General features: G+C 48.0%; 1 protein-coding gene across 3 annotated transcripts in view; it reads right to left on the bottom strand.

The window, feature by feature from the left end:
• LOC126535661 (nuclear exosome regulator NRDE2) overlaps positions 1-22,171 on the bottom strand; it is a 331,490-nt gene that overhangs the window by 295,971 nt on the left and 13,348 nt on the right. For 2 of the 3 annotated variants that reach the window (XM_055073175.2, XM_055073176.2), the window contains exon 3: positions 20,121-20,252. The exons of the other annotated variant lie outside the window; for it this stretch is intronic. In XM_055073175.2, coding sequence (XP_054929150.2) covers positions 20,121-20,252 — 132 coding nt within the window. The remainder of the gene's footprint in view (positions 1-20,120; positions 20,253-22,171) is intronic. 3 annotated transcript variants of the gene reach the window in all.

Genomic DNA, 22,171 nt, shown 5'->3' with positions numbered 1-22,171 from the left:
TCAAAGTTGCGCCGACTATCCCTGGCTCTCCGTGACCAGGTAACAAATGAATTGCAACGTCTCGAGGACTGCGACGTCATCGAGCGCGTCGAGGCTTCCGAGTGGGTGTCTCCACTCGTGGTGGTGCGCAAGAAGGATGGAACCACGCGGCTCTGTGTAGATCTACGAGAACAGGACAGTCTTGTGTCTCAAGTGCAAGAAAGGGTCTTGCAGAAACAGTCGCAGACTAAAAAGTACGTAGACAAACGTAGAGGTGCTCAGGCAACTCGTATCAAGGTGGGAGACACCGTCAGAATAAGATTTAACAGGAAAGGAATTTTTAAGTACAGTAAACCTCGTAAAGTCAAGGCCCAGATAGGACCATCTGTTTTTGTACTTAGTGATGGGAAGACGTGGCATGTGTCTAAGTTAACCGTAGTGATGAAGGATCCAGCAGGTAGTACATTGTGTCAAAGTGATAGAAACTTTTTGTACTCATATTCAAACTTGGATAGTCATTCCGATGACTTGTCTGTAGTGACAGCATCTTCTCGTAGTCATAAGCTTCAGTTAAGTTGTGCGTCTGACTGTATCACTTCAGAGTCTACACAGTCAGCAGTCGTCTGATTCCGTTGGGGAATTGGTAGCCTCCCAGGACTTGTTGGGACGTCGAGAGGAGCTTCCTGGGCAACCCTCTCCAGCTTTGAGCGACAACCACATTGAGTTTTCCAACCAGGGGGAGGTAAATAATAGTGGGACGACTGGGTCTTTAAAGTCGACCGATACGTGTCGCAACCCCCAAAGTTCTTCTGAGGTACGCACGCGTCATCGTGACAGAAAACGGCCTCCGTGGCTCGATGATTTTGTTTTTGTAGTGTAGAGCGTATTTACGTCTTCGAAATGCCACGGCTAGGGGCATCGTTGACAGTCCACATGTTTCATTAACACAGGTATAAGATGTGCTCCTTGTTGCGGTGCAGTGAGTTTTGTGCCGTGTTCTTTGTCAGACTTAGTGACTGCCTGTGTTTTGGTGCCCAAGACTGGTGCATGTGTATGTGAACTTGGGCGGGGATGGATTGAATTTGTTGTGGACTTAAGTGCGTGCTTTGTGTGCGACTGGTGCGTGTGTGAACGTGGGGGGGGAACGAACTGAAATTGCTTTTGGACTTAAGTGCGCGCCTTGGGTGCGCGTTTCACTGTATGCTTACTTTGTTTCCAGGGGGGGATGATGTAGTATAGTGTCGCCCCCTGTCAGATCTCTGTGTCATCGCACATGTATATTTTGTAATTGCTTAGCTAGATGGCGTACCCCCCTTCTGTCATGTGACAAGCTTGGACCAATCGGGAGGTGTCATCTAGCATGTGAAGCCTTTATAAGTAATAAACAGCCGCAGGTCGGCGTTGTGCTCGCGAGTGTTTCGACGGGCTTTCAAGGCGCGGGCTCCTTTCCCAAGCTCATTTCACCCCTGAGGAAGCCAAGTGCCAGGCCGGGGGACGCTTGTTCCCATTGCGGCGAACCGGTGGGTCACCGGCGGCCGCGAGATTCGAACCCGCGACCTCCCGCAGTCGAGGCGGGCACTTTACCACTGGGCCACGACATTTAACGACATCAAACAGCCACAATCACTTCTCCGCAGTCACGGGCACAGGCGAAGACCGCACGTGCAGAACGGAAGCACCGATTCAGGGCTCTCGTCGCGTTCATTGCTTTAGTGCCACCTATTCAAAAATAATATACAGAGCCAAGCCAAACCATTATTTAGCGTCTATTTAGGTGAACCTAACGCTTTCGGGCCCTAAGCGTTGGAACGACCAGGGAACTATAACGCTTACCCCACCCCTTTCCCCTCCGTCGACCGGGTCGCAGGAACGGCGGCCTTATCCTTCTGCAAGAAATCATTGGCAAAAGGGTAACTGTAACGCTCTGTTTCTGATGGCAACAAGTTATCTAATCGGGAGTGTAGCTCACGCCCCATCAGCAGCATAGCCGGCGTTTTTCCGCCCAACAGCGGCGTTCGTTGGTAGTTGTGCAAGATCCTGGCCAGCCGCGTTTGCATTGATCCTTGCCTGTTTTTCTGCAGGCTTTGTTTTATGGTACGCACCGCTCGTTCCGCCAACCCATTCGATTGAGGGTGATATGGTGCAGTGCGCATGTGCTTTATTCCATTCACCGTAGTGAAAGTCCGGAATTCCCGGCTTGCAAACTGCAACCCATTATCTGTGACGATTGTGCGCGGCAACCCAAAAGTGCTAAAAAGGGTGCGCAGGGCATCTACGGTCGTCCCAGTTGTGGAAGTTCACAAAGGCACAGCTTCCATCCACTTACTGTGGGAATCGACCACAATTAATAGCATGTAGCCATCCACCGGACCCGCAAAATCAATGTGCAGAAGAGACCACGGCTGCCTGGTTTCCAGCCACGGGACTGGTACTTGGCGTGGAGGCATCGGTGCAGCTTGAACACATGAGTGGCACGTCTTATCGAGCTGCTCAATCTGTTTATCAATGCCGGGATACCAAAGCAGCGAGCGAGCTAGTCTCTTCATCGCGGTGATTCCTTGATGTGTCTCATGAATCAGCTGCAACACTGCGTTCCTGGCTGCTTTAGGCACGACGACTCGGTGGCCCCAGAACACCAGGCCTTCTCTCACAGTTAGCTCGTCCCTCCAGACTAGCTACGGCTTCAGAGTGACTTGCTTCGCGTCTAAATGCCGAGGCCAGCCTTCCTGCACCCACTTCCGCACCACAAGTAACTCCTCATCTTCGCCGTATAGCGGGCCAGTTGTTTGGCTGACAGCACTCTACTGTCCAAACAAGCGGTGAGAAGTACGTACGCACAGTCATCAGCGCCGTCCTCGTCTCCGGACACTCCCTTGAAAGGCGCTGCCCGTGGCAGGTGGCTGAGTGCATCAGCCGGAACATTCGCCTTGCTGTCCTTGAACTTGACGATGTAAGAGTAGGTGCTCAACTGGAGGGCCCACCAGTGTATGCAGGCGGCCGCCATGGCTGGAACCGGCTTATCTGGATTGAAAATACTGACTAATGGCTTGTGATCAGTCAGAAGCGTGAATTTCCTACCCAACAAATATGCCCGGAATTTCGCCACTCCAAACACTAATGCCAGGGCTTCCTTTTCAAGCTGCGAATACTTCCGATTTGCATCTGTGAGTATGCGGGACCAGAAGCCAATGGATTGCCTCATCCCCTCAGCTGTGCCGTGAGAAAGGACGGCTCCAATGCCGACTGATGAAGCGTCACATCCTAGTACTAACGGTTTGTCCGGGTCGTAATGGGCAAGAAATTCTGCTTTACTTATCAGTGCTTTGACCTCTTGGAACGCCTGCCACTTCCACTCCGTCCTGGAGCACAATAGTTCGTACAGAGGGGCAAGGATCGTGGCTGCCTGCGGTAGAAACTTTTGGTAATAGGTGACCAGACCCAAAAATGACCTTAACTCGGGCACTCCCGTGGGTGTGCCGACGTCCAGAATAGCCTCAAGATTTTCCCTTTTGGCATGCACGCCCTTATCGTTGATTTTGTAACCCAAAAAATCAACCTTATTTTCACAAAATCTTGACTTCTCCCTATTCAGCCGCACCCCGAACTCGCGGAACATTCCCAGAACTCGGCGTAAGGTGGCGGCGTCATTCCGCTTTTCTGCAATGATTACGTCGCCCAAATAGACCTGTACTCCGGGCAGTCCTTGTGAAATTGTTTCCATGCGTTGCTGAAATAGCGCTGGCGCAGAGGCTACTCTGAACGGAAGGCGTGTGAAGCAAAAAAGGCCCTTCTGTGTATTCACCGTCGTGAGCAGTTGCGATTCTTCGTCTAACGCAATTTGATTGTAGGCATCCCGGAGATCGATAGTTGTGAAAACTTCACCGCCGTTTAACGTCGCCATGATATCCTCTATGTGCGGGAGAGGATACTGGATCGTATGGCAGGCTTGGTTGACAGTAGTTTTGAAATCGCCGCATTAGCGAATGTTTCTGTTACGCTTTACCACTGCCACCGCGGGTGCTGCCCACTCCGAGTGTGCGACCGGGGCAAGAATTTCATTTTTAACTAACCGATCAATTTTGGCCTCCACTTTTGAGCGCAACGCGTACGGCACCGGCCGCGCCTTACAGAACCGAGGAACAGCATCATCCCGCAATGGCAAAAGGGCGGGCGGTCCCTTTATGAGCCCTAACTCGGGTCGAAACACGTCGGAAAATTCTTCTAACAAGACTTGAACGCCATTGTCAACTTCACGAATGGCTGCACTCTCACCTTCTTGCGTTGCGCTGAGCACCGGCTCCCCAAGAAGGTCCAGCGCTGTCGTGACGTCCCGGCCACACAGGTTCAGCCCGGAACAACTCAGCACCGCTAATGTGGCTTTCGTAGTCTTCGAACCCAAGGAAACGTCGAGCTGTAACTGGCCACGCACCGGCAGTGGTCCAAGGAAGCATGACAACTTGAGCGGCGATTCTTGCAGTTTCAGCCAGGCGTCTTGATGCTGTACGTAGGTGGGCCAAGTGATGATAGAAACCGGGGACTCTGTGTCCAGCTGCATCTTGATCACTATTCCATTCTGAAGTAGAGTGCACATTATTGCCTTTACGGTGTGAGTGTTTCCAACAAAATCATCTGCCGTTTCAACAAGGAACAGAGCTTCTGATCCCGGATCATTGCAGTTTCCTGCTGACGGATGCACGACATTAATTTGCTGGTGTGGCCACGTGAACGGTTCCCTCGTTCTGCTGTCTGCTTGTCCGGGACACATCTTGCAAACATGACCACTCTGCTGGCACCGGTAGCACTTCGCCGAGCGGAACCGGCAGGTTCTGGGGTCGTGCCCTGTTTTTCCACACCTGAAGCGTGGTGGCCGGCTTTCACGTCGTGCATACATGTTTCTGACCATGTGTACGCCTTCGTATCAGGCGCAGTCTTCAACGTCTTCACGTTTTCTTCCGCCATTTCCACTGCTAAGGCAATTTCCTCTGCTTCGCTTCTTGTTAAGGATGACTTCGAAAGCAGTTCACGACCTACCGAATTGTCTTGCAAGCCACAAACTATGCGGTCCCGGAGCATCCTGTCAAGTGAAGTGCCGAAGTTACAGGTATCCGCCAATTGCCGAATGGCTACAAGGAAATCTCTGACTGGCTCTCCTGGCATCTGGTTGCGTGAGAAAAATTTGTAGCCTAAGATTGGGCTATTTCATTCGGGCTGGGCGAAAAATGCTTCTGCAGTATGTCGAGTGCTTCATTGTACGACAGCTCGTTCACCTTTGTTGGCACACAGCGTCCACTAATGACGGCCACCGTGTGAGTGCTCAGCCCTGCTACGAGCAATGCTCACTTCTTCTTTTCTTCCGTGATGCCGTTGTCTTCTAAGAAAGCTTTCTAGCCGCACTAGAAATGCCGGCCAGTGGTCCATAGCTTCCTCGAACTGCGGTGAGCTTGCGTATCCAGCCATGGCTACCGGGGTGTTGCTGGTGGGGCGGCAGGCTCATCCCATCCTCGTCGCCACTGAAGTGACCACGTACTCCCAAGATTAACCGAGCAAAGAACGTTTATTACGGGTATCACGTGCAATATATAGCACACAGCAAGAAAGAGGGGAAGGGACAAATAGAGAGTAAGTGATTACAGCAGGTGTGCCCAGCTTCATAGGCACGTGCGGTGCCATGATGATACAACAGAGTCGATGCCATTGCTGACAGCGGCGAATTCTTTCAATGAAAAACACGGCACCTAACAGCAAGAACCTTAATAGGGAGCGTCGAAGCAGCTAGGCCTCCCGTTGCCGTGGTAGTGGCTACAGCTGCCAGCGGATCTGCGTGCGAGAGCGTGGTTCGAGGCGGCGAGATAATCAAAACGGCGGTGTTGGCTTTGATTATTGCTGTTTCGGACCTTCGGTCACGGGAAAAACTGGAAAATCGGACAGCGAAGGGTTCTTGTGTCAGAAATTTCAGACGTTCTTATACATTGACTCGATGGGGTACTTGGTGGTGCCGCAAAGCCGTCCGCATTATCGGGCATGTCCGGAAAATCGGTCGTTGACTGTACACTGGCAACTCCTCCAGCCGATGACACGTCGTCAAAGACAATTCGTTACGATTCCTCTCTTTCGAAACGAGAGTGTTTCGAAATGTTTTAGGGAAACAGACATCATTCCACTTTTCTTTCAGATTTTTCGCAGTCACTAGATGCTTTGCAGGGGATGAAGACTACCCGACTATCATGCGCTTCTCACATATACAGACTTTTAAGTCTGTACACACCTATAAAGACTTGCATCACTGGCAATGTCATGGCAGAGCCAACTTTCGTGCTTGCTGCTGTTCAGGAAACCATGAAGGCAGGAAACAAGGAACGGCTGAAAACACATGAACAGCTCCAAGCTGTGAGCTGTGGTTAAACTTGTCGAAGCTATGCACTTCTCCAAAGAGTGATCCGGCAAAGGGAAACACTGCACCAGATCATGGATACAGCATGCCAGCTGCACAAGATTGCGTTGTGTACTATTTGTGTGGCCATCTCCTCCCCACTTTTTTGAAACATCAGAAGTGTACTGCATGCATCAGCGAAATCCAGTCATCAGGTACAGAGTGCCTAAAAGCTTTTCTAACACTAGAGAGTTCAAGAAAGGATACCTTAAGCGTCCTTTGTGGAATTTATTCAACATGTTTAGAAGTGTCAAAACTAAAATCTCCAATCTACTGCAAGAAAACAGCCTCTGCATGCGCACCTTCTGGGACATCCTGGATTCACTCCAGAGCTGCAGTATAAAAGGTGTTGGATGCAGTACTCCCAAGAACACTCTCACTGCAGAACTGTTGCAGTTCTACATTGTCTTGTGAATGCATTTCGCTGCAAAGGATGCATGCAAACAGCTGACTGCTTGTGGAGCCATTGCTTCTGTGAGAAAGAAAGTGAAGTTGATGTGAAGTTTGAATTGACTCCATCGGTGAACAAACATATCATTGGCACTTGAAGCTTTTCTAAATAGGGCTTATTAGAAGTATAATACTGTCGGTATGTTGCGTATTGGACTGTGCTCTATTTTTTCCTGATTATTTTCTCCTTCACTCTACATACCTCATTCGTACCTGGTGGGAAAATTTTATATGAAAAGCCAAGAGGAGTGCGTACGTGAGGCATCTGCAGATAAAATGTGCCATTAATGTTAGGTATCCCAGCAATGAGGTGTGCTTACTGATGTGAAGCACCACACCATCGGGCCACTCAGTCGTACAAGACTAGCAGTGTGTGGCCTTCATATTCCCGTTTTAATGCTGAAATGGTAGGATGGTTTGTAAATATATTCTCAAGCTTAATTTATATGATGGTTTAAACATGCATATATGATTACTATAGGCTCGTGTCTAGAATAGTGCAGTCGCGCCTCAGAATCGACCTAAGAAACAGGCACGGATGAGCCCTTTTGAATGCAACAACACAAGTCGTCCAATATTGCGTAGGGACTGTCGCGGCTTTTATGACTAAGTGGTATTCAACTAGCCCTTCTCTAGCAGCTTTAGAGGAATTTCATTGATGTGAAGAGGCTTGCTTCCACTGGTCAACATGGAGAAGTAGCCATGGTCAACATGGAAAAGGCAACCTTTTGTCCAAATGTCTATCGAATTGATTTTTTTTAAACGTTCTTGTTCACTGTGACCCGGGAAGAAGTGGAACTCTCATGCTTTGCTTTAAGCTTTTGGCAGTTAACATAGTTGCTATCAACAACTTTTTCATGCATAGCACAGATTTCCTTGCAAGATGTCAAAGGGGCCAAGCGCGACACAAAAAGCGAACACCTTCCCGGCACAGAAACCAGCGCGTTAAAGCAGCTTCGCCCTCATCTTGGGACGGAACTGAATAAGTTGTAGGCCTAGATGCACAATTGCTTCCCACGTTGACCTACCCACTAGAGTGGGTGCCGATTTGACACTGGGCTGTTGTTCACATACCGACGCGAAGTCGGTGGATAGGACAGGTAGACTTGCGGCCTGTGACCAAAGGGAAGTCGATGAAGGCGCCAAAGGAAGCCACCAGTTTCCGTCACATTCCTGCTGCTGCACACATTTGCGCGATAGCTCTGTGTTCAGGGCCAGGTGCAAGCGAAGGCTGTCGTCCTTTTTCAGATCAAGAACCACACTTGTAAGTGACGCAACTTTGTCGCACAGGGCCTGCACGACGACACAAAGTTGGCCACAGGCTCCATCACAAGCAGTGACGTCTTGGTCCAGCGGGGCACTTACAGCCGGCATAGGGAGCCCTATACTGTCGCACATGTTGCATCTAGTACACTGTGAGCACTTGTACACGCTTAATCGTCTGGACAGGTATAGCTCGTACTCTTCGTCAATGATGTTGAAGCACTTGCAGTGTAACTGGCGGCCACAAGGCCCACAGCATCGAAGAAATCGTTGACGGCCGAAAAACGGCTGCAAACAAGAACTGCACTTGTCCTTTGAACCCATCACGGCATGTCAGCACAAGAAATGGCAGTACATACGTAAATTTGGTGGTATTGAGAAGCGCGGCAAGAATATGTCCATGTGCATCCAGTGCGTAGCATTGAATGCTGATTGGTTGGTTAGTTTGCATACTGTATGTGGAACACCAGTCTGAAATTATATTTGAGGACTCATTTAGCAGTATTTGGTCATGAACGTCTTTACACTCCACAAAACCAGAGAAACTTGGGAAAGCCAACCAGAGATTAGGTTACATTCGACGTGTCCTTAAACACGCTTCTCCAGCCATGAATAACTGACTGCTTATAAAGTGCTCATGCACCCAATATTAGAATATGCATGTGAAGTGTGGGATCCGTATTTGAAAGATTCACTGTCAAAACTGGGGCAAGTTCAAAGACGTGCATTGTGGTTTATTTATTCCCGATACCGCCGGCAAAATGCCGTGACACCACTTGACGCGAGGGCAAACCTGCCCCTACTTAATGTCAGGAGGAAGGTAAAACGACTTTGCCTTTTCTATTTAATCATTAATGACCTGCTACTTGTTGATAAGTCCCGCTACATAAATGAATCTAAGACCCGCATAGTGCGAAATAAACATTGCAGACACATTAAGGAAAATCGATTTCACAAGCATTGCTACAAATACTCATTCTTCCTTTCGACAGCACGTGACTGGAATTGTCTCCCTGCAAACAGTAAACTCGGGAACCCGTCAGAAGTTTTCCGAACTTTTGTCCGAATATTTTCAACAATAGGGTATATATTGCTGTATCGCTGTATTCTATTGTTCCGTTCACTGCTTGCTGTATGTTCATATATTGTTACCATTCCTATCTGGGTCCTGATGTGGACCGACAGTATCTGCAAATAAATAAAAAATAAAAACAATAGACAATCGTCCACGAGAAGGCTAATCTCAATATGTGGACTCGCACCATTACCAATATCGTTAATATAGAGAAGAAATAACAGTCCTATCACAGAACCCTGGGAAATTCCAGATGTGACAAAAAGTTAAGCGCTCGTCAGAGATTTGCATGAACTGCTCTTGTTTATTTAAGTATGCCTCAATCCAAGTAATGACCATTGAATTGACACCATACATTTTCAGTTTTTCGCTAAGTGTCGCGTGACAGAGTTTGTGAAATGCTTTTGAGAAATCCAAGGCAATTCTATCAACTTGTCATCTTAAGTTACTTACTCCTACAAAATAATAAACTGTTTCAATGGGTTGCATAACAGTTTAAAGGCACCTGCAGAAGCCAGGCTGTATGATAGTGTGGTGTAGTATGGCCCCAGAGCGCACAGTGCTGGAAAAAGAAGAAAAGGCAGGAGAGGCACGAGCTCAGCGCTCAAAAGAAAATAAAGCTCAGTCTGAAGCGTTAGCCTCGCAAGAGGATTGTGTCTTAGGTCTTTCATGTTCACGCGACATTGGTGACGTTGGACCATGGACACAGCCACACTTTCCAACGGGACCTTGACGGCTCAGCTCGACACTGCCGCTCCTCCTTCTATCCCTGTGGCGCATTTCGCTGTCAAGATGCCACCGTACAGCCACTAGCTTCCCGACATCTGGTTTCATCCGGTGGAGGCCAGCTTCCAGGCCGTGCACGTAACCTTTCAGCAAACCCACTATGCCCACCTACAAGCTCTTGACTGCACCTGTCCCCCATGCCCTACAACGCCCTCAAGGTCACTATCTTGGAGTGCACGGTCCTTTCCTACAGATGCCACCTGCAAGAGCTCCTATCCACCAGAGAGCTCGGCGATCGTCAGCCATCCCAGCTCCTTCGATATATGAAGCGTCTGGTTGGACCACAGGCCTCCACCTTCAATGAGGCACTTCTCAAACACCTGTTCTTCCAAAACCTCCTAGTTCCCATCCAAATGGTGCTACTAGGGGCATCAGATCGTAGCCTTCCTGCTCTTGCGTCCTTGGCCGACAAACTGTGCGAGGTGTCATCTCCAAGCCTCGTTGCTTCCCAAGTGACCGCGGCTGAAACTGACAATGCCAGGGCTCATCCACCTATTTCACGATTGTTTACAAACCAGCATACTACGGCCGACCCTTTGGTCCCAGAACACAATGGTTTTTTTTACCCTTCACAAGGATATTCGACACCTCTTGGATCTTGTCGCTGCTGCACTTAACAGTATGTCCACCAACCCATGCGCTCACCATATGTTTCCCTCTCGGTCATTGTCACTGGCTTGCCACTCCTCTCACAAGCAATCCCCTCACCAGCTCCCATCCCTGCACTGGTACCATCAATGTTTTTGGTGTTTCAGCATGCCGATGCATACGACCTTGTTCCTGGATGGGAAACAGTCCTTGGGAGCACTAGCAGCAACAAGTGACCCCTAAGAAAACTCCAGTCACCTTATCTTCATCCCTGAATCTGTCAATGAACTGAAATTTCTCGTTGACACAGGTGCTGAGGTAAGCATGTTGCAGGCAAGATCAGAGGACAAACGCTGCACACCCATTCCGCAACTGTAAGCCATCAATCGTTCCAAGCATTCCCGTTTTCTGTCAAAAATCACTCAACCTCGGCCTCAGCAGAACTTTCTGGTAGCTATTCCGTTTTTTTTGTTAGCCATCCTATACTACGTGCCGACTTCTCTCATTTCGGCCTCCTCATTGTCATGGCCAACAAGAGGATCCTAGATTCCACTATCAGATCCAGCATAGCTGGCAAACCTTCTCCGGTCGCTCCAATAGCCTTCACGGTGCAACATGCGGTACCAGAGCCACTTGCCATCTTCCTTCATTCACGAACACCTAACTGAACTAAACCAGTGATTCACAGTGTTCAGCATCACATAATTAGAGAAGAAATACGTGTAAGTCTCCCCGGTGCCAAAGTTTCTTCCAAGAACAACCTACCCAAAGCCTACCATCAAATTCCTATGGCTTCAAAGGACAGCGAAAACAGCAATCGCAACGCCTTTCAGCCTCTCCGAGTTCCTGCGGATTCCTTTTGGCCTGAAGAATGCCACGCAGACATTTCAGCATTTCATTCATGAGGTAGTTCGCGGACTGCTGTTCATTTTCACCTACGTTGACGACATCCTCGTGGCCAGTAACACATTAGAGACACGCCTTGAGCGCCTACGGCTACTCTTCCACTGCCTTCAGTCTCACAGCCTTTTCACCAACGTTGCGAAGTGCGACTTTGGTTCCTCGGTCATCTTGTGAAAGATGAAGGCATCAGACCACTTCCTTCCAATGTCGAGGCCATCGCCAACTCTCCTTGCCCCCTTCAATGTAACAGTTAGGATGTTTCTTCAGTTTGGTGAAGTTTTACAGACATTTTATTCCATCTTGCGCTGCTAAAATTAAACCTTTGGAAACTCTCCTCAACACCATCAAGCCCACATCACCTTTACTGTCGTCAGAGCCGATAGACAAAGCTTTCATGGAGATTGAAATGCAACTGGTGAATGCAACTTTGCTTGTACACCCAGCACCTGAGGCCAAGCCACTGCCCTCATGGTGGATGCTTCCAACATTGCCATCGGCACGGTGCTTCAGCAATACATGGCTGGCATTTGGGATCCACTCGCTTTCTTCTCAACAAAATTATCAGAAGCAGAGACAAGGTACAGCACTTTTGGCTGAAAGCTTTCGGCAGCTTACCTATCCTTGAAGCACTTCCGCTACTTCCTCGAAGAGTTCCACTTCACCCTGTTTACAGACCACAAACCCCTAATCCATGGTTTTGGCACTGCAAGAATGACATACTCCCCTCATAAAATAAGGCAACTGGCTTACCTCGCCAAGCTGTCGGTACAATTTCAGCACGTCAAACGAGCATTAAATATTCCAGCTCAGCCAAGTCGAAGACATTGCAATGATGGCTGTTTCGTAAGAAGAATTGGCCATCGCGCAGAAAAACAACAACCTTCAGCACCTAAGATCAGCACCAAACAGCTTGGACTTGCGGCATTTTCCGTGCAAGGGCGACGCACTAATCAATTGTGATGTGTCCACTGGTTGCTGGTTGCTATTGCCCCTTCGTTCTGCATCATCTCAGATGGCGCATCTTTGAGCATTTACATTCTCTCATTCACCCTGGAATTAAGTTCTTATTAGACTTTGGCACGCACAAAGACAGGACGTTGAACGAAGAAGCCCATCTAGTATTTCGTGTGGGAATCACAAAAATACTAAACGACAATGAGTGATTGCAACATATTATGTTATTCACTAAAATAGTTACTCATTTCGGAGGATACGGTAAAAGGAAGTATTCCCAACCTGCAAAATAAAGGACTGCTGAATTCAAACGGATCGGAAGACATCCTTATCCGCACTGCTCTCTTGTGTAAGCGTACAATTCGATCCAAGTATGTTTTAAATGTGGAAGAGCATGATTCGCAACAGTATATGATATGGTACTGAAAGATGGAAAAGTAAATTATTTTCAATATCGGAATATCGAAACATGCTCTCACCTTTAAGAGTAAATAGCACGCTGATGCTATTTTCGAACATACATTATCAATGTGCGGCTTCCAGTTGAAACTACTGTCTAGTGTAACACCCAAATATTTATTTATGTACACCTGCTCCAGAGTGCTATTATCAAGACATATTTGCAGAGACGCACTGTTAACATGACTATGCCTAGAATGAAAAATCATGTAGTAAGTTCTTGTTTTGTTTAGTGTAAGTTTATTTGTTCCAAACCATGATGAAATGTGGATTAGTTCTGTATTAGCAATGTGCATTACTTCATAAAGTGATTTGCCTGTAAACATTAGTGCAGTATCATTCGCATACACGACAGCTTTGGCAGATGTGAGAATTGAAGGAAAGTCTTTAACGTATAAAGAAAACAAAATGGGTCCTAGGACAGATCCCTGAGGCACACTGTAGTAGTGAGAAGCACACAAGACGCCGACAAGTGGAACGCCTCCTTTACTTGTCTTCTGTTAGTACGCTCCTTTGATGTTGTTTGTTCTTGAATGTGTACATACGTATTGTGCAGGTACTGCTGTTCGAAGAAACTCTTTGATGCTGGTTTGGAGTAATGGGTATGTGCTGCTCAGTCTGTGCTGGTCTCCAATGAACCTCTTTGATGCCAACTTGGTCCCTGGGTAGGTGCTAGTAGGTGTGTGCAACACTTGAATGAACGTCTTTGACGCCAACTTGGGTAAATAGGTATGTGCCACTGGGAATGTGCCGCTCTATAATGATGAAAGAAACCCTCAAAATTCTCCGATGCAGAGCAGAATCAAATTCTCATCGCAAGTGTTCCTCAAGAACAGCTACTAATGCATTAGCAGGCCGCGCCACAAATGCCCTGGGTATGTGCCGCTTTTCAATTAACAATTTTCACGCCAATGCTTTAGCGAGCTGCACCACGAATGCACTAGGTATATGCTACTCTTCAATTGACCTCTCGCCAACTTGAGTCACTGAGTATGTGCCACTGGATGTGCGGCAAGCGAGGAAACAAATGTCAGCATTTGTGAGCATCGGCGTGCCACACTTCTCATCTCGGAGGTGATGCGCAAGATTCATGGCAGTGCCACTGGCACAGCGTGGCCAGAAAGAAGCACAAGAGAGGCGCCCGGTTGACACATGGCACATTTCTCAGTATTTGCACGTGCAGGCGTGCCGTGCATTTCGGAGGCCACATGCAGGCATCATGGCGGTGGCACTAGATGGCGCCGAGTGTTCTTAGGTAAGCGCAAAAGAGGAGTATCGCTATGGTACACACCTCATAAATACCTTGTTTTAACAGTAGCAATATGTTGTGTTGCTATACAGACTCAATGTTAATGCATTACCGTCAACAGTCATCATGAGATGGGTTCTGACACAATTTTTCGGTCTGTGTCTCCTGTAATCCATGAGCGTAGTGAAAAGAAACTTGTTCGGGCGCCTTTTAACTCATTTTGTACTCGTATGCCAGGCTCGAAAAAGGCTGTAGGTCTGCTTGAAATTTGTTTTATTGCGATAGCAAGTATATGGACGCTCCAGGCGCATTTCTGCCTTCGGCGTTGCCATCAGCGTCGCCATGAGGTTCCGTATAAAGTCCAAGGGCGATAAAATCGTTGCCATGCACCATCCTGTATGCGCAAGTGAAAGCGTGCAAGGGTGAGCCGGTGATCATGTTCAATCGCGTGCACGCTAGGAAAGGAAGCGGGGGGAAGCGTGCCTACGCTCCTCAATGATTAAATGTACTATCATCTCCACCACCCTCCCCCTGCTTCGCGCTCTTTTCTCCTCGCATGCTCTTGCCCCTCAATTGTGGCGCCCACTTATCCGAAGCAGCGCAGCAGACGGCGCCATGCGTAAATGCGAGTGGGATGACAACTTTTTGGTTTGGTGCTTTTATTTTAGTTCCTATTTATTTCCTGTCACAGTGAAATTACACCTAAGAGCCTTATTTCAACTCTGGGAAGAAGGAAAAGTGGTACTAATAAAATTGTAGGGGAAATAATATGTAAAAAATGTATGCTTTGGAGTCACAATAGCATAGCATGGCCATACACGTTCGCACCTCTTTGTACGGGTTTTCACTCAGTGCTGTTTGTGAATCGTCACAAGTAGCTGTGAAGTATGGCTGCTTCAAAGTATTCATCAGAAATAGAAGCCACCAATCTGTTTTCAGTACTGCCGACTGTAACTGCTCAGCTATACAGCCACATCGTTAAGGCGAACGGAAGTGATAAATGAAGCCACATCAGCCATTCAGGCATGACAGATTCGCCTAGAACTTTACAATAGCCATTAAAATTTATTACACTGGCACCTACTTAGCACTCAGGCTGATAACCTTGTAGCATGCTGGGTACAGCGTCCGGCTTCAGCTTTTTTTTTGCCGAAATCAAACATAATCAAAGGCTCGACTTGGGCACCCGAAAAATGATCCTAAATATTAAACAAAAGACAAAAAACATCCTGCATGAATAACATCACACACCACAAATACGATTAGTCCCACGCGAACATTAATGAAAAGCCTCAGTAAGAATATTGTTTCGAAGAGGAAGCCTGATGCACAAACGTATGTATAACTACTTACACAGGAAAAAGTTAGTAGTAAACGCACAGGCTGGTACGAAGGTTCCAGCTCCAGTAGACAGTCAACCACTTCCTTTTTGCCCCCCTCCAATGGCACTGTTTTTGTCTTGCCTCCAAAGGCACTGTAACATAACCCCCAGGGGCTGGAGCACTGTCCCGGCACTTGTTAGAATGATAGCAAACTAGATGAACAGTATGGCTTTAAGCGGGACACGTGGATGACGTCAGCTCGTAGCTGGGATGACGACAGCATGTCTTCAACAGGGGCGATTTCATAGTTTATGTCACTTAATCGTCGTAATACCCAGTACGGCCCTGTATAGCCCGACAGTAATTTTTCATACAGACCAACATGGTGAATTGGATTCCGCAGAAGAACAAGGCTTCCGGGAGAGAAGTCAAGGTTCTGGTGGCGACTGTCATAGCGAGTCTTTTGTGACACCTGAGCCGCTGTAAGTCGATCATAGGCAACCTGGTGAGCCATATGAGACCGACCAACGGCACCATGAGCATATTCCGTGGTGTGTTGTAACACCGAAGGTAGCAGGGTGTCCAAAGGGCAGAGTGGGATGGGGACCAAATAAGAGGTAGACCCATAATAAGAGCTAGAAAGGCGAGAAACCGGTAGTATTCTGATGTGACAAATTGTATGCAAATGTCACATAGAGCAAAGTGCTGTCCCAATCGAGTGGTCTGCTGAAACGTACATAGACCACATCTCTATAAGGGTGTGATTTAGTCGTTCAGTCAGTTTGTTTGTTTGTGGGTGATATGCAGTTACAAGCTTGTGTTCGGTGGAGCAGGAATGAAGTACATCTTCAACAACTTGAGACACGAAATACCGGCCACGATCTGTCAGCAGCTGCCTTCACGCCATGGTGAAGAACCACATCCTGAAGTAAAAAGTCTGCTACATCTGTAGCACAGCTGGTGGGCAGGGCACGTGTAGTAGCATAACGGGTCACATAGTCTGTTGCAATGGCTATTCATTTCTTCCCTTTTATCGATGGGGGAAAGGGGCCAAGAAGGTCCATGTCAACACTGAAGAAAGGCTCCTTGGGAACATCAATTGGATGGAGGTGGCCAGCAGGTTGTGCACATGGCCTCTTTCACCGCTGGCAGAGGTCACAAACCGCAATGTAATGTCGCACAGAGTGGTACAGGCTTGGCCAGAAGAAGTGACATCGCACTCTGTCGTAAGTGCGGGAGGTGTCAAGGTGTCTGGCAGTGGGTGCGTTGTGAAGCTCAGCAAGAACAGTAGAACAGAAGTGACGAGGGACAACTAGCAGTACATCTCGTCCATCAGAGCTGATGTTGCATCTATAAAGAACGTCGCCATGGAGCACAAGCATTCTGATTGAGCGATTGGCCGGAAGTGAAGCACTCGATTATCTACCATAGAGAGTCGTCCTTTCACTGCTCAGTAACTATGTCGTGAAAGTCAGCAATGGCAAGAAGGGAAGTGTTGGAATCCAGGTCATAATTGTCAGGAGGATTGATGGGGTGACGAAACAAGCAGTTGGTGCCCAAATGTAAGCAGCTGGACTTGTACATCACAATGAAAGAATATTCCTGGAGTCTGAGTGCCCAGCAACCAAGACGGCCAGTCAGGTCTTTCAATGACGAAAGCCAGCACAGGGCATGGCAGTCCGTGATGACAGAAAATGACTGGCCAAACAAGCAAGGGTGAAATTTAGCCACTGCCCACACCAAAGCGAGGCACTCACACTCGGGGATAGAAAAATTTCGCTCTGAAGGGGACAAGAGGAGAATGGTGTGAGCAATGACGTGCTCATCACCATTTTGCTGTTGGGTGAGGACAGCACCCATGCCATGGCCACTGGCATCTGTGCAAACTTGAGCTGGCGCAGATGGATAAAAGTGGCCTAATATCGGGGGCATTGTCAACAAGTAGATGAGGGTATAGAAGGCATCGGCTTGTTCACGGTCCCAAAAGAATGCAGTGTCCTTCTTGAGAAGGTCAGTCAGTGGCCGGGCAATATCTGCAAAATTTCCAACAAACCGACAAAAATAGGAACATAAGCCCACAAAGCTGCGCACATCTTTTGCTGAGCAGGGTACAGTAAAGTTCTTGACTCCATGAATCTTATCAGGATCGGGATGTGCACCAGAAGCACTGACAGGGTGGCCAAGAACTTTGACTTCAAGGTGTCCAAAATGACACTTAAAAGAGTTAAGTTGAAGGCCAGCCTCCCGAAATACTTCAAGAATAGCAACCAAGCGATTGAGGTGGTTGTCAAACGTAGGGGAAAATAGGATGGCATCGTCCAGATACCATAGGCAGGTGGACCACATATAGCCCCGAAGGAGAGAGTCTCTCATTCTTTCGAAAGTTGCTGGAGCATTACAAAGTCCGAAAGGCATAACCTTAAAATGGTAAAGGCTGTCCAGTGTAACTAAAACATTCTTCTTATGGTCGAGTTCATCAACTGCAATCTGCCAATAAACGGATCGGAGGTCGATTGAAGAAAGTATTTCGATCCATGAAGGCAGTCAAGAGCATCATTAATCCACGGGAGAGGGTACACATCCTTTTTCGTGATCTCATTCAGTTAACGGTAGTCGACACAAAATCGCCAGCTGCCATCCTTCTTCTTGACCAAGACAACAGGCGATGCCCAAGGACTCGAAGAGGACTCAATTACACTTTTGGTTAGCATCTTGTCTACTTCAGCTTGGGTAACGTGGCGTCCTGGGTGAGTTACACATTAAGGTCATCGACGGATAGGACAAGCATCACTGGTGTCAATCTTATGGGTCACAATAGGCCTTCGAGCCATCCCTTAATAAATACATCTTGTCATCATGGGTCACAACGGAAGTCTGCCTCAGCAGGGGATGTTAAAGACATCGCGAAAAGACACCAGGACACAACAAAGATTCGCAACCTGTTCAAGAAGCAGGCCATGAGCGATCATCTTTGAAAATATGCCGGTAACAAACGCTGCGGAACTGATCGGACAGCAGGTGGCTGCAGACGGGGATGGAACATCCAATACAGAGATGGCGATATCGTCGATCAGACCATCTCTGTATTGCATATCACCATGATATGCTGAGCAACATGCCTTCCAGGATAACTTGTGTACATGAATCAAAGTTTAAAATAGGAAGGAATATGTGGTTGTCGGCAATAGTCACAATGGTATGAGGAATGGCAACTCTGCGTAGCAAGAGGACATTGACATTAGGAGTCAACACATATTCACCATCAGGAATAGATGGGAAGCACATAAAAGGCATATACATGGAGGCTTCAGGCGGCAACCGTACAAAGCCTACAGAACACAAACGAACATAAAACGAAAGTGTTGAAACCAGCAACAGTTATTCGGGGAGTACACATGCCAAGGATAATGGGCGTTGCTCCATCGGCGACCCTGATAACATAGGATGCGGCAGGTGTAAGGACTTTCTTCAGGCGGCAATGAAGATGGTTGCTCATTACCGAGACATGGGCTCCAGTATCAACAAGAGCTGGGACATGTATACCGTCAACTTCTACATCGACTATATTGCATCTGGTCGGCAGGGTGAGAGGCTTTGGCGAGACATCAATAATGCAGTGTCTCCTCCGGGAACTGCATCTTTTACTTTTTTGGAGGTACGTGCCCAAGTCAGAAAGACGGCGACAGGCAACGGGACTGAGATGACCTGGATAATTGGTGACGACTTTACAGCAAACGGGACTGGTGACTGCTCGGCTATGGTGAATGACGGCACCATGTGGTCGTACTGTCCGTGGTGTGCAGGTTCGGCTCGGCTTGCGGCCAGAAATGGCGAAAACTGCTGTCCAGATGAGGGCTGTTCGAGAATGGCATCGAGGACCAGCGGTTGCAAGTGTATCGGGTGACATAACCAACGCTGTGACAACAAAAGCAAATAGGTCAGTCATCCAGTGTTCACCACTCCACCATGTTACTATAACCTGAAGGGACCCATTGGTTTTGGGTATGCACGAGCGAAGGACGTTCGGTTGGCCTGTAACTGGCCACGGTGCAAACTGACTGAAAGCCGACATTGGCAAGTTCTTGGTGCAGCCTGAACAAGGGGAACCATGGGTACAGAGCCACAGGACACATGGGTTCCAGCTCACAGTGCACAATCTTCATCAGCTGCTCTAAGGAGAGTCCCGTCGGTCTTCACAAGATGATGTTACAGCCATATTAGGAAACCGTGCTAGTGACTGGTAGATACGACGACTTTTCACCTGCTCAAAACGCTTGCACTCTATGATAACGTCATTAACCAAAGTACAGTTTTTACAAATCAGCAGATTGAAAACGTCATCTGCGATACTTTTTAAGATATGCCCGACTTTGTCCGGCTCGGCCATTTCGGCGTCAGCCATGCGGCAGAGTGCTAGCCCATCTCTATATATAGGCAACGCAATCCTCGGTGGACATTGGAACTTGTGATGCCAACTTTTTCTTGCCAATGATCTTCCGACCCAACGGTTTCCCGAAGAGATCTGACAGCTTCTGCTTGCAGGTCTCCCAGTCACGGAGTTCTGTTTTGTTGTTTTGAAACCACACTCGTACTGTTGTTGCCAAGTAAAAAATTATGTTCACCAGCATCACCATGGGACCATCATTTGTTGTGGCTGCTTACCCGCTCATAAATCTCCAGCCAGTCGTCGACGTCGGCGCCATCAGCGCCGCAGAAGGTTTCCGGATCACGTGGATGCAGGAGTAAAAAAGTAGACGCAGTCCATGCAGGCGTTTCCAAACCAGGCACAGTCTCCTGCGACATTGGTGAAGAACCGAAGCAGCAGCCACTGCGACGCTCCGTTCCGAGTCGTTACTCCGCGACTCCACCAAACGTTACAAAGAGGAAGCCCGACGTACAAACATACGTACAACTATTTACATTGAAAAAAGTTAGCGGTAAACACGCAGGCTGGTACAAAGGTCACAGCTCCAGTGGAATTTACCATTTCCTCTTCGTCTCCCCCTTGTACCCATGGTCCTGTCCAAATGCACCGTAACAATATCGTCAATTTTGATGCAATGAGCAGCATATCCCATACAATTTTCAAAACTGAAACACCATTCCTTTGCTAAAGTATTATCGCGCACAAGACTGATGCGTTTCTTGAGTGTTCTAACAGATTAGTCGAGGCGGTATCTTTTTCCAGGGCTAAACCCACAAGCTTAAAAAAAATTCAAATTTTGGTCTCACAGTATCACTCCAGTTTTCTTATATCAAAAAGCATGCAGATTTTTTTGCATTGTTAGATATGGAGCTGTTTCCTGCGCCTACTTCGAGTTCCCCCAGACCACATCGAATCGCAGCACAACTAATTGAGAAGCGCAGAAACACGGAAAGCACATTCCAGAGGAGCGCTCGAGCAAACAAGTTGAAGGCCACAAGTTCACGTGCAAACAAGTTCGTACGCCGCCGGTAGCTATTCACCGCTTGACTCTTCCAGAAGGCGAGGGGATAGCCCGGCACTGTTGGGAGTAGGTGGGCCCTCGTACAATGGAGCCCAAGCGTCCCCCTTCTTCGCCTTTGAAGAAGGCATTTGCCACCACAGCGGGGCCGTACCGCCGGGAGTAGGTGGGCCCTCGGACAACGGAGCCCAAGCGTCCCCCTTCTCCGCCTTTGAAGAGCGCATTGCAAGTCTGCAAGGCAAGACCACAGAAAGCCGCCGGGTGTGACACCACCGCACGGGTGCCTACCATTGGCCAAAGGTGCCATCATCTGAGCGGGCTCTCCCATTGGCCGAACATGACGCGACTTCCAGTCCTCGAAGGGTTTAAAAGAAGCATTCCAGAGAGACCAGGGCTTTCCCTGATTCACCTCTCTCGAACTTCTTGCCGCGGGCCGCAGCGTCCGAGTTGCTGCCGGCCCGTAATGACTGTACGACTGTTCATTGACGTCTCACTGTAAATAATGTAAAATAAACCTTCCCAAGTCTTTTTCATCGCGACGTCCGTCCTTCAACCCCTACAGCATGCAGACCATGCAAAAAGCATGCATCCAAATTTCAAGCTGGCCTACCCCTACCTTTAGCTTCCCCATGTATTGTCTATGTATCCTGACAATTTTCATTTTTTTTCCAACTGTTCCTTATCGCTTATAAAGCTACCAATCACTTACATTCACACTATTATAACAATTAAATGTCTTAACTTCGCAAATAATGCAGCCCAGGTGCACACTGTATCTTGAAAGTTATCTATGACGGGGACAGAGTCTGGCGTGCACTGTGTCTTCGTGACTTCATGTTGATGCGAGGCGTAGTACAGAGGTCAATTTGCTCACTGCTGCTGCCATGCGTCTTCATTCCAGTGTTTTCACAGCGAATTTCCATGGTCATCGACTGAGATGTCTTCACGTTTGCTTGTGTGCGCAGGACACCGTGCTTGTTCATTTAGTTAGTACGCCTATGTTTACAAGTTTATACGGCCGATAAATCTGCTATCCTTACTTCATATAGCTGTCCACTAATTTACTGTTGCAATCGATGCTTTGCCTTTTGGGCGAAACTGCGACTTTATTTTGAGTAGATCTCAGTTGGCACTTTCAGTGTCTTTTGTTTCGGGTTACCCACAAGTTGTGCCTTTCTATCTGCTTTATGTTCCTTGGAACAAATCGAAATAAGCATTCAGATACGAAAGACTTAAAGTGCACCTATTGTATCCTGCACATATTTTATC

The sequence above is a fragment of the Dermacentor andersoni genome, chromosome 7 (assembly GCF_023375885.2).
Source record: "Dermacentor andersoni chromosome 7, qqDerAnde1_hic_scaffold, whole genome shotgun sequence".
Classification (NCBI taxonomy): Eukaryota; Metazoa; Arthropoda; class Arachnida; order Ixodida; family Ixodidae; genus Dermacentor; species Dermacentor andersoni.
Note: the sequence above shows the minus strand (reverse complement) of the source record. Positions and strands in the feature narration are given on the sequence as shown.